This window comes from Labrus bergylta, chromosome 4, assembly GCF_963930695.1.
Source record: "Labrus bergylta chromosome 4, fLabBer1.1, whole genome shotgun sequence".
Taxonomy (NCBI): domain Eukaryota; kingdom Metazoa; phylum Chordata; class Actinopteri; order Labriformes; family Labridae; genus Labrus; species Labrus bergylta.
In genome coordinates, this window is record NC_089198.1 from 14,808,588 (window position 1) to 14,819,913 (window position 11,326).

At 39.7% G+C, this 11,326-nt stretch overlaps 1 protein-coding gene across 1 annotated transcript; it reads left to right on the forward strand.

Moving 5' to 3' along the window:
- The first annotated feature begins 166 nt into the window (after positions 1 to 166).
- Positions 167 to 9,843, forward strand: selenof (selenoprotein F). The gene is made up of 5 exons (XM_020627807.3): positions 167 to 325; positions 4,377 to 4,544; positions 7,044 to 7,107; positions 8,289 to 8,338; positions 8,633 to 9,843. The coding sequence occupies exons 1-5, from the start codon at positions 185 to 187 to the stop codon at positions 8,762 to 8,764; spliced, it is 555 nt and encodes a 184-aa protein (XP_020483463.2). The 5' UTR covers positions 167 to 184; the 3' UTR covers positions 8,765 to 9,843.
- Positions 9,844 to 11,326: the final 1,483 nt, after the last annotated feature.

The window sequence follows — 11,326 nt, forward strand, 5'->3', positions numbered from 1 at the left end:
ACAGCCGCGGAGGCGAGGAAGAATATTTGTAGTCGACTGGTGAAAATGCCTTAAGTGAAGAAGCAATATCGCGCATAAATGTATTATTAAAACATAAATATTTGCGTGAACGTTAACAAAACCCCATTTCCTAGATGTTACCTTAGCAGATATCGAATGTATTTGAAGTCGTGTATGCCCAGTCATGACACTTAAAGGGGTCAGGCGCGATGTGGGCAGCCTTTCCTTAAGCACAGGGGTCCTTGGAGTACTTTCCGCTAACAAAGCAGCGTCTAAAATGTCGGGAGAGGTTTATCTCCTGTGGCTCCTCTCTCTATTACAAACGGTGAGTTTATTAAACACTTAAATGATAACGTTGTAGCTTTGGGGAGTGTTCTTTGAGTCGCGGAAAGGGACGTGAAGACGGTCAGATGCTCGTCGTTACCTTCAGTGTAGTGAGCCGCTTTGCCCGGAGCCTCAAAGTGACGTGGCTTAAACCTGAGAGCTGCGTGTGGAAAGTGAAGCTTTGTTTGTTTATAACACCTTTAAAATATGTTACGACTAAGTGGTGGGTCAAATCGTCCGTGTTGACGGAGAAAGACAGATCTTATTTACGACTGATGGTGTTCAAAATGTGCATATCCGGATCAAATCTGTTGTGTAAAGGAGACACACACACACACACACACACACACACACACACAGCCTTTTATTGTGTTAATTATACACCTGAAGTTACCTACAAGACGAGAGCTGTCCACATATATTTAAACATTTCTGTATTATCATATTCTAGAGTAGCCTACTCTAGTTTCCTGAATCTTGAAACCGAAACCAGTTTGACCCACATTGATTAGTTTTAATAATCTTCCGTGTTACGGTTACCTGCAGCCAGTGTCGTCCATACACCGTGAATCATCCTGTTAATGATTTAATGTGTTGGTTACCTGTCAGGCCACATTACCACAACACGGTGAATGGTATCACAGAAGAACAGTGCTGACATTATTCATGAACAAGTTGCGCTTAAGATATAGAAATCTAGTTTGATTATTTTTTTTGCAAATGGTAAGTAAAGTTTACAAAACGCAAGCCATTTACAGCTCAGCAGTTTATAAATTTAACATAATTTTCTGTCTAAGCATATTTATTGTTATTTTTTCTGTTAGTCATAGGACTTCATTAATGCATTGACAGGCATGCCACATTTAGTATTGTCATTTAAGCATGAATGTTTTATTGGTTTGTACAGCATTATTTGATATTCCTCAATTATTTAAAGCACTACATACACATGGCACAGTTAAAGTGTCATATCACAGTTATAGTGTCATATCACAGTCAAAGTGTCATATCACAGTCAAAGTGTCATATCACAGTCATAGTGTCATATCACAGTCATAGTGTCATATCACAGTTAAAGTGTCATATCACAGTTAAAGTGTCATATCACAGTTAAAGTGTCATATTACAGCTATAGTGTCATATCACAGTTATAGTGTCATATCACAGTCATAGTGTCATATCACAGCCATAGTGTCATATCATAGTGTCATATCACAGTCATAGTGTCATATCACAGCCATAGTGTCATATCACAGTCACAGTGTCATATCACACAGTAATAGCGACAAATCAAGTAATAGTGTTATATCACAGTAATAGTGACAAATCACAGTAATAGTGACAAATCACAGTAATAGTGTCATATCACACAATAATAGTGTCATATCGCACAGTAATAGTGTCATATCACAATAATAGTGTCATATCACAGTCATAGTGTCATATCGCACAGTAATAGTGTCATATCACAATAATAGTGTCATATCACAGTCACAGTGTCATATCACAGTCACAGTGTCATATCACACAGTAATAGCGACAAATCAAGTAATAGTGTTATATCACAGTAATAGTGACAAATCACAGTCATAGTTTCATATCACAGCCATAGTGTCATATCACAGTCATAGTGTCATATCACAGTCATAGTGTCATATCACAGCCAGTGTCATATCACAGTAATAGTGTCATATCACAGTCACAGTGTCATATCACACAGTCATAGTGTCATATCACAGTCACAGTGTCATATCACAGTCACAGTGTCATATCACACAGTAATAGCGACAAATCAAGTAATAGTGTTATATCACAGTAATAGTGACAAATCACAGTCATAGTGTCATATCACAGTCACAGTGTCATATCACAGTCACAGTGTCATATCACACAGTAATAGCGACAAATCAAGTAATAGTGTTATATCACAGTAATAGTGACAAATCACAGTAATAGTGACAAATCACAGTAATAGTGCCATATCACACAGTAATAGTGACAAATCACACAGTAATAGTGTTATATCACAGCAATAGTGACAAATCACAGTCATAGTGTCATATCGCACAGTAATAGTGTCATATCACAATAATAGTGTCATATCACAGTCACAGTGTCATATCACACAGTCATAGTGTCATATCACAGTCACAGTGTCATATCACAGTCACAGTGTCATATCACAGTCACAGTGTCATATCACACAGTAATAGCGACAAATCAAGTAATAGTGTTATATCACAGTAATAGTGACAAATCACAGTCATAGTGTCATATCACAGTCATAGTGTCATATCACAGTCATAGTGTCATATCACAGCCAGTGTCATATCACAGTAATAGTGTCATATCAGTCACAGTGTCATATCACACAGTCATAGTGTCATATCACAGTCACAGTGTCATATCACAGTCACAGTGTCATATCACACAGTAATAGCGACAAATCAAGTAATAGTGTTATATCACAGTAATAGTGACAAATCACAGTCATAGTGTCATATCACAGTCACAGTGTCATATCACAGTCACAGTGTCATATCACACAGTAATAGCGACAAATCAAGTAATAGTGTTATATCACAGTAATAGTGACAAATCACAGTAATAGTGACAAATCACAGTAATAGTGCCATATCACACAGTAATAGTGACAAATCACACAGTAATAGTGTTATATCACAGTAATAGTGACAAATCACAGTCATAGTGTCATATCACACAGTAATAGTGTCATATCACAATAATAGTGTCATATCGCACAGTAATAGTGTCATATCACAATAATAGTGTCATGTCACACAGTAATAGTGTCATATAACAATAATAGTGTCATATCACAATAATAGTGTCATATCGCACAGTAATAGTGTCATATCACAGTAATAGTGACAAATCACAGTAATAGTGACAAATCACAGTAATAGTGACAAATCACACAGTAATAGTGTCATATAACAATAGTGTCATATCACAATAATAGTGTCATATCGCACAGTAATAGTGTCATATCACAATAATAGTGTCATGTCACACAGTAATAGTGTCATATAACAAGAGTGTCATATCACAATAATAGTGTCATATCGCACAGTAATAGTGTCATATCACAGTTAAAGTGTCATATCACAGTAATAGTGTCATATCACAATAATAGTGTCATATCACACAGTAATAGTGACAAATCAAGTAATAGTTATATCACAGTAATAGTGACAAATCACAGTAATAGTGTCATATCACACAGTAATAGTGACAAATCAAGTAATAGTTATATCACAGTAATAGTGACAAATCACAGTAATAGTGTCATATCACACAGTAATAGTGTCATATCACACAGTAATAGTGACAAATCAAGTAATAGTTTTATATCACAGTAATAGTGACAAATCACAGTAATAGTGTCATATCACACAGTAATAGTGACAAATCACAGTCATAGTGTCATATCACACAGTAATAGTGTCATATCACAATAATAGTGTCATATCACAATAATAGTGTCATATCACACAATAATAGTGTCATATCACTGTAATAGTGTCATATCACAGTTAAAGTGCCATATCACAGTAATAGTGTCATATCACAATAATAGTGTCATATCACACAGTAATAGTGACAAATCAAGTAATAGTGTTATATCACAGTAATAGTGACAAATCATAGTAATAGTGACAAATCACAGTAATAGTGTCATATCACACAGTAATAGTGACAAATCAAGTAATAGTGTTATATCACAGTAATAGTGAGAAATCACAGTAATAGTGTCATATCACACAGTAATAGTGACAAATCACAGTCATAGTGTCATATCACACAGTAATAGTGGCAAATCACAGTAATAGTGTAATATCACACAGTAATAGTGTGAAATCACAGTAATGGTGTCAAAGTACAGTAATAGTGTCATGGCACACAGTAATTAGTGTAATATTGGGCATCACACAATAATAGTGTCATATCACAGTTATAGTTTCATATCACACTCAATCCTTTCTATTTTGTCCTCTCTCTTTCTCTGTTATTTTTCCTCCTCCATTCAGCTGTCGGCGTACGGCGCCGACCTGTCTTCTGAAGCATGCAGAGAGCTGGGCTTCTCAAGCAACCTGCTGTGCAGCTCCTGTGACCTACTCGGGGAGTTCAGCCTCACCAAGCTCCAGCCTGACTGCGGGCAGTGCTGTCAGCAGGAGGCCCAGATGGAAGCGCGCAAGGTAAGAGTAACAACTGAGCTCAGAAAAGTGCTGAACAGGGAGTGATAACCTGTTTAGATTCAGTCCCAGTGAGGAGTGTTGTTTACAAACATAGAGAATAGTGAAAAGAAACAAGGTCAACGAAAGTGCATGCTGTAGTATGATTAATAGAAAAGAATGTTGTTATTTTTGGCTGCATGACTGAAAGTTGACAATTTTGATGACACCCAAAATATATTTTTTACTATTGACTGTGGGGTCCTTTGCTGTCATATTTGCTGAATTTAAACAGACAACAAGCTCCTATGTGGATTTTAGTAGCACCCAGGGGACCTCCCTGTCAGACTGTGTCACATTTATTGACAGGATAACACCCACAAGTCTTTGAACTGCTACTTAGACAACCTGGTTGAAGACACACATTGCAGCTGTGCATCAGCTCTGAGCTGCCACACACAAATTCTGTCACTGTCTGTCTCAGTCTTTCTCTCTGATCTTTCGAGGCGGTGCTCCTTAACCGCAGCCCAACACTCCCCATGGGGGCCAAGTTTTGCAGTAACAACCCCGCTGTAACCAGTTAGGAGGTGTTAGCAAGGGCTCAATGCTCTGGTGATTACAGCAGGTTCAAAATGGAGTCCCTGCTGGGCTCTGACGGATAAACAGAGTCAACCGATGGCAGGAAAACAATGTAATTTTTCTTTGGTTAAGCAAAGCTCCCAGAGCATGTGTGGTATCCTAGCAACAGCACCTTGGAAAAAGGCGAGCATGCACCTCATTACACCTCCATGATGATAACTCTGTCTCAGATAGGCACTTAGCGCAGTGATTGCTCTGCTTCCTTCTCACGATTTGAGGGAAAATGTCAGTTAGACGAGCAATTGGCTGTCTCCAGCTGCACTCTAAGGAGAGCAGCACAAACGACAATGTCACTAAGCACACTTTCTCCTCCGACGGCAACAATTATCTGCCTTGAGAATTCTTTCTCTCTCACTATTGGTATCAGTGCCGTGCCATTAAACCCTCTGAGAAATGTCTTATTCTGCAGCCTGGCCGATTAGGGGGTTTCACTGAGCATGGAGGGCTTTTCAGTCACATTTCTATAAAAGTGTGCTTCTCTGCAGAGCACCCTGTGCATAGCAGCACCTCAGCTTTCCAAGGTGCCACTGTACAGTATCTTTCTGTAGAGCAGTAAAACCTTCCTGAGAGTTTTGAAGACAGTGTACAGTGACGAGAACTGTTTTAACCTTTAAACCTTTTCATTCTAATAGGTTAGGTTTGATGATATTCTTAGTTTTTTTGTATGGTTAACAAATCCCATGAAGAGACCAAATCAGCAATAAGCTGATCATGCTAACTTAGCTTTACCTGTGTTACATGATACAAGAGAGCTTCAGTGTCACACAGCAAGGAATTAGTATTATTATGAACACTTTAAAAATGGGCGGCTGTGGCTCAGTTGGTAGAGTCGTCGCCTCTCAACCGGTGCTACAAGGTCGAGGGTTCGATCCCCAGCTGGGCAACATGTCCCCATGTGTCCTTGGGCAAGACACTTAACCCCCGAATTGCTCCCGCTGCTGGCACTGAGAGAAACATTAACGACTGAGTCACCAAAAATGTAGTTTAATGAGTTTGGAAGATAAAATAACAATTAGATGGTCTTTTAGAACAGCTAGCAGCATTTAAGGCAAAGAAAAGTCTTCAGAGGATGTCTGATTTGATGCCTTCAGCATGTTTGAAATGATTACATAACCTAATCGATTTTGAAATTATTAAATGTGTGGTTATAGTTCATCAAAGCTTGTTTTTCTTGTAAGCCTTGTTACATGTCAGGTTGATTTGTCGTTATAATTCTGACTCCTCTATCCGCTTCTGCCAGCAAGGTTTTAGGATGTTTCAAAGAGAAGAGACACCATGGATTGGAGTTGATTAGAAAGTCAAACTTTCATGTTTGATTTTGGTTTTAAAATCACTGATCGACGGGAGGTTTAGCTCACCGGGAGCGTTTTGAAATGATCTGATGCTTCAATGAGTCCAGTCAGAGTGTTTCTGTCATTTGTTTCCTGCTCTCCGGAGAGACGCGTCTCTGCTCTGTTTGCTCAAATGAAAAGCACGGAAATTGAATTTCAGCCGAGCCGGATTGTTTACAGAGAGAACCCGTGAGGAGAGGAGTTGGGGAGAACATCTCCGCTTTGAAAGCTGGATCAAATTTGCTGTGTGAACCTGACACACCAAGCTGTTAACCGCTCTCCAGCAGAGCGCCGTCTTGAAATACTGCCGCGACACTCCAATTTCCTCTAACTTATTGTATATTGGTGCTCGGGTTTGATTACAAGTGAGCTCCACATAAACCGCCATCCATCAGCTCTGCTCCATATGCACAGGCTCACGGTTTAATGACCCCGAGGAGTCGCCTGGACACGTTTATGAATCAGTCTGCCTGAATCCAATTACTCCTCCAGGGCAGGAGTCCTACCTCTGTGTCCTCATGTGCTTCTTTACATTGTGTTTCTTTGCACACAGCTCTACGCCGGGGCCATCCTCGAGGTGTGTGGATGAAAACTGGGGAGGTTCCCTCAAGTCCAAGGTGAGTTCTCCACTGGAAACTTTTCTGAAATACAGAAACAGCTTAGTCCCGAATCTGAACTCACGCTCTCTGAGACTCTCCTCCTCGATTTAATGGGTTTAAAATGTGTTCCTCCTTCAGCGACCAACCTGTGTGCTTTGAACAAGATGGAGGTGCATGTGACAACCAATTTACATCAATCGGTATTGGCTGATCGTTACCCTGTTGATTCATATCAGCAAAGGATTTAGCATCCACAGATGGCACAGGATGACACATATCTGTTGTGATTGAAATACGGCGAGCAATAAGCCCCACTGAGTTATCGCACTGTAAGCTTTCTGCTTTTGGAAACAAATGGCTCAGACGGGGAAATCGGTAGCAACAAAAATAAACTTTCGGTAAGCAAGAACAATGAATTAAGAATCACATTAGTTTTCAAATCAGCTAAATTGTTATTTTGACAATAAAATCAGCATCAGAGCTATTTTTCTCAATCAGTGCATTCCCAGTGTGCAACAGTAGATACAGCCATAAAATAATGACAACAAAGAAAACACAATAATAACACAACACTGACCTTCACATAAAGACTCTTTTTAACCTCCAAACTCCCCCTTAAGTCTTCTTCTAAATTCCACTTAACAAGCAGGATTTAGAATTTCTCCTGAAGTAGTTTTCAGATGATGTAAGGTAAATCATTTAATAGAGTATGTAAAAGATCTGGTCGTTTAAAGTACTTTGAACCATCTCAAGCACAACTCATTTTAAACAGTTTGGTGTCAAAAAAGTAAAAAAAACAAAAAATAATAATTGTTATGTTTTGTGCAGATATGTTCTTCACGCTGAGGTCAGAACTTGTTAAGAGCTTTTGAAGTGCTTCTATCACCTGTTCCTCCGGAGCAGACCTCCCGTCTCAGCTCAGTGTAACATTTGGTTAATTCAGTGTCAGCTTACATTGACGGGGGGGGACGGGGGACGTCTGTCTGTGCCATATGGCTGTCGTTTGTTTGCTTCAGCTGGAGCCGTCCTGTGTTCACAACTGTCTGCGCCGCTGTTAACGCTGCATTCTCAGGAGGTTTCGCGGTTGTCACTAATTACAAAACTCAGTGCTAAAAAAGAGAGGCTGATTGAGTGATTGATGAGTCGTCATTTTGTCTCACCTGTGTGTTTTTTTTTTGTTTTTCTTTAAATCTGCTCAGCTTTTGTCAGGAGCGACAAGCCCAAGACGTTCAAAGGTCTTCAGATCAAGGTAGGTGTGATGACTGACGTTGTGATGAACTGTGTTGTGATGACTGATGTTGTGATGAACTGTGTTGTGATGGTGTGATGACTGATGTTGTGATGTTGTGATGACTGATGTTGTGTTGTAATTAGACACATTAAGCTTCATCTGGAAACAGATCACATTCTCTCAAAGAAGATGCCTTTCCAATATTTCTCTGCATATTCTTCAGTTGTATTGAGGGCAAACCTGCCGTCCTAACACATCCCTCCCTCTTTTTCTCTCTTTCCCACTCGCCCCCCCCCCCCCCCCCCCCTGCAGTACGTGAGAGGCTCAGATCCTGTGCTAAAGCTTTTGGACGATAACGGGAACATGGCTGAGGAGCTCAGCATCCTCAAGTGGAACACAGACAGCGTGGAGGAGTTCCTGAGTGAGAAATTAGAACGGATATAGACACAAGAGACCAACTTTTTTGTTTGTTTAATTTTTATAGTTAAAAGGTCGGTTAAACCAAATTACAAACCCGCTTATGTAATCTAGCCATGCAGATACTTTCTGGTTAAAGTGCTTAGCTTAACAGATTTGTCTCCCAGATTTCTGTGTCAATCTTCAGAGAAATGAAAATACTCTTTGTGGTGTTCTCAGCTCAGAAAAATGATCATCCAAATATTCAGCATTAGGTATTTTTTCTACCAGAATGAGTGTCCTTGTTACTAAAGAGTAACCCCATTACTGGTGTTCAGTGGAATAATGTTCTGCATAATAAATATGTTCAATGAGAGACACTCATTCTAAAAATCATGGCAGCAGAAGATCACATTTAAAATTTTGTTGGATCCTGAGCAAAGTACACCCTAGTGAAGTTTTTTGGGGGAAGAAATCTCACGAAACAATTCTTTTTAACTGTGAGCATGTTAACCATAGATATCTGTATGGCTGTGGACAACTGGAGGAGCATTAGAAAATGTATATTTGTAAAACGGTTGCGTTGTTTACCGGTTTGTACACAAATCTCCCTTGATGGATGGTGGTTAAGTTTCTGCTGTAATGACTGTTTTGTATCAGAAAACGTGAATCTCTTGTCTAAATTTGACCAATTAAGATATGTGAGTGTGAAAAGACACACTCACAGAGCACACCCAGAATATTGATCCAACGTCAGAGAGAAATCATAGCTCAAATCATGGCTCCATGAGTTTAGAAAAAGACTACTCTGCACATCATGAAGTTTTTTTTTCCCTGTCTGATATTCTTGTATATCTGTTTTTTTTATAACGCTCATAATGGTGACTGATGGGATTTGTAGTGAGAATGAGTCCTAGTTGCTCTCCACATGCAGGAGTGTACTGAAGCACACGTTAGTGATGACCTCACAGTAAACCAGAACCTGGAATGTGACGTCTGATGTATGTTTGTGTTTATCTGAACCTCCTGCCCTGAAGAGAAACTGGATTTATTGAGGATGCTTGGTTTTTTTTGAGCGAGTGAGGGGACAGTTTAAATATGCAACAATAAACAAAGTCTGAAGGTAATTCTGTTGGCAGATGTTTTTTTTTTTTTTGTTTTTTTTGTCTTTAAAGCATATTCAAATCTTAATTGTCGTACAGCTGACTGCACTAGTTTAAGATGTTTCTCTGACACTCAGGCCCAAGAGATGGATTTGCTGACATCTAGTGGTAAAACAACATTCCAGCAGGGTGCTGCAACAGGTGGACAGCCTGCCTACAAGAAGACAAAAGGAGTGAGAGAAAAACCCCCTAGGGAAGTGGATTAAACAAGTAAAATAATAATAGTGTGTGTGTGTGTGTGTGTGTGTGTGTGTGTGTGTGTGTGTGTGTGTGTGTGTGTGTGTGTGTGTGTGTGTGTGTGTGTGTGTGTGTGTGTGTGTGTGTGTGTGTGTGTGTGTGTGTGTGTGTGTGTGTGTGTGTGTGTGTGTGTGTGTGTGTGTGTGTGTGTGTGTGTGTGTGTGTGTGTGTGTGTGTGTGTGTGTGTGTGTGTGTGTGTGTGTGTGTGTGTGTGTGTGTGTGTGTGTGTGTGTGTGTGTGTGTGTGTGTGTGTGTGTGTGTGTGTGTGTGTGTGTGTGTGTGTGTGTGTGTGTGTGTGTGTGTGTGTGTGTGTGTGTGTGGGGGCGGGCGGGCTTTGTTTACTCTGTTTTCTTAGCTGTCTTTTTTCTCACTTCCTTAGGTCTTCCACTTCCACGTGTTTTCTAAACAGGAAGGGAAAAAAAAAACATTTGATCGACCTTTTTGAGTAGGAGGTTGAAATTGCTGGATTTGATTGTATAGATTATCTGTCTTGCCGCTCTCGGGTTGATCCTCACCCAGGCTTGTTTGGGTGTTTCATAGATCTGCAAGTAACCGAAAAGCAAAAAGGAACACATGAAAAGGTGCAACATAAGCCGTTAGATACACGTTTGAAAAAGCTTGATATGAACCTACATCAGTAGATGAGCATTAAGGGAGTGGTTATGTGGACTTCAAGTGATTTTATTTGGGTCCATCTTCATCATTTGCTCCCTTTACAAATACATTCCCGTGAAATCCCTTAAGTTCAGACTGCCAGATATAAACAACTAGAGATAACAAACAGTGCAGGGCTCAATGTGTATATGTCAAAGCATCAAACATCACTCAGCAAAACCAGAAGTGATGTAAGCCCAACACCAGAATAAAATAGAAAGCTCCCTGCCCTTTGTTTATTTGAGTTCTGTTTGTGATAACTGTTTTGACTAAGTCTCCGCCGTGCTGTCGGCTACATGGGACACAAAGCGCCACTGCTGATGCAAACACTGATAGGAATGAACTCATCAACACAAAGACTTTGAGGATGACAGAAACAACAGAGTAAAGTGAGTTTTTTTGTTTCCATCCGATCTTTGTGTAATAATATTTATTTATTCTAAAGAGTCCTTACTCCCCCCCTTTAAAGTTAAAGTTCTATGCAACCTCTCAATAAAACATGTTTATTTTACAGAGCTAATCAAAGCCTTTAAACAAAGACCTGCTCATAGTTTTC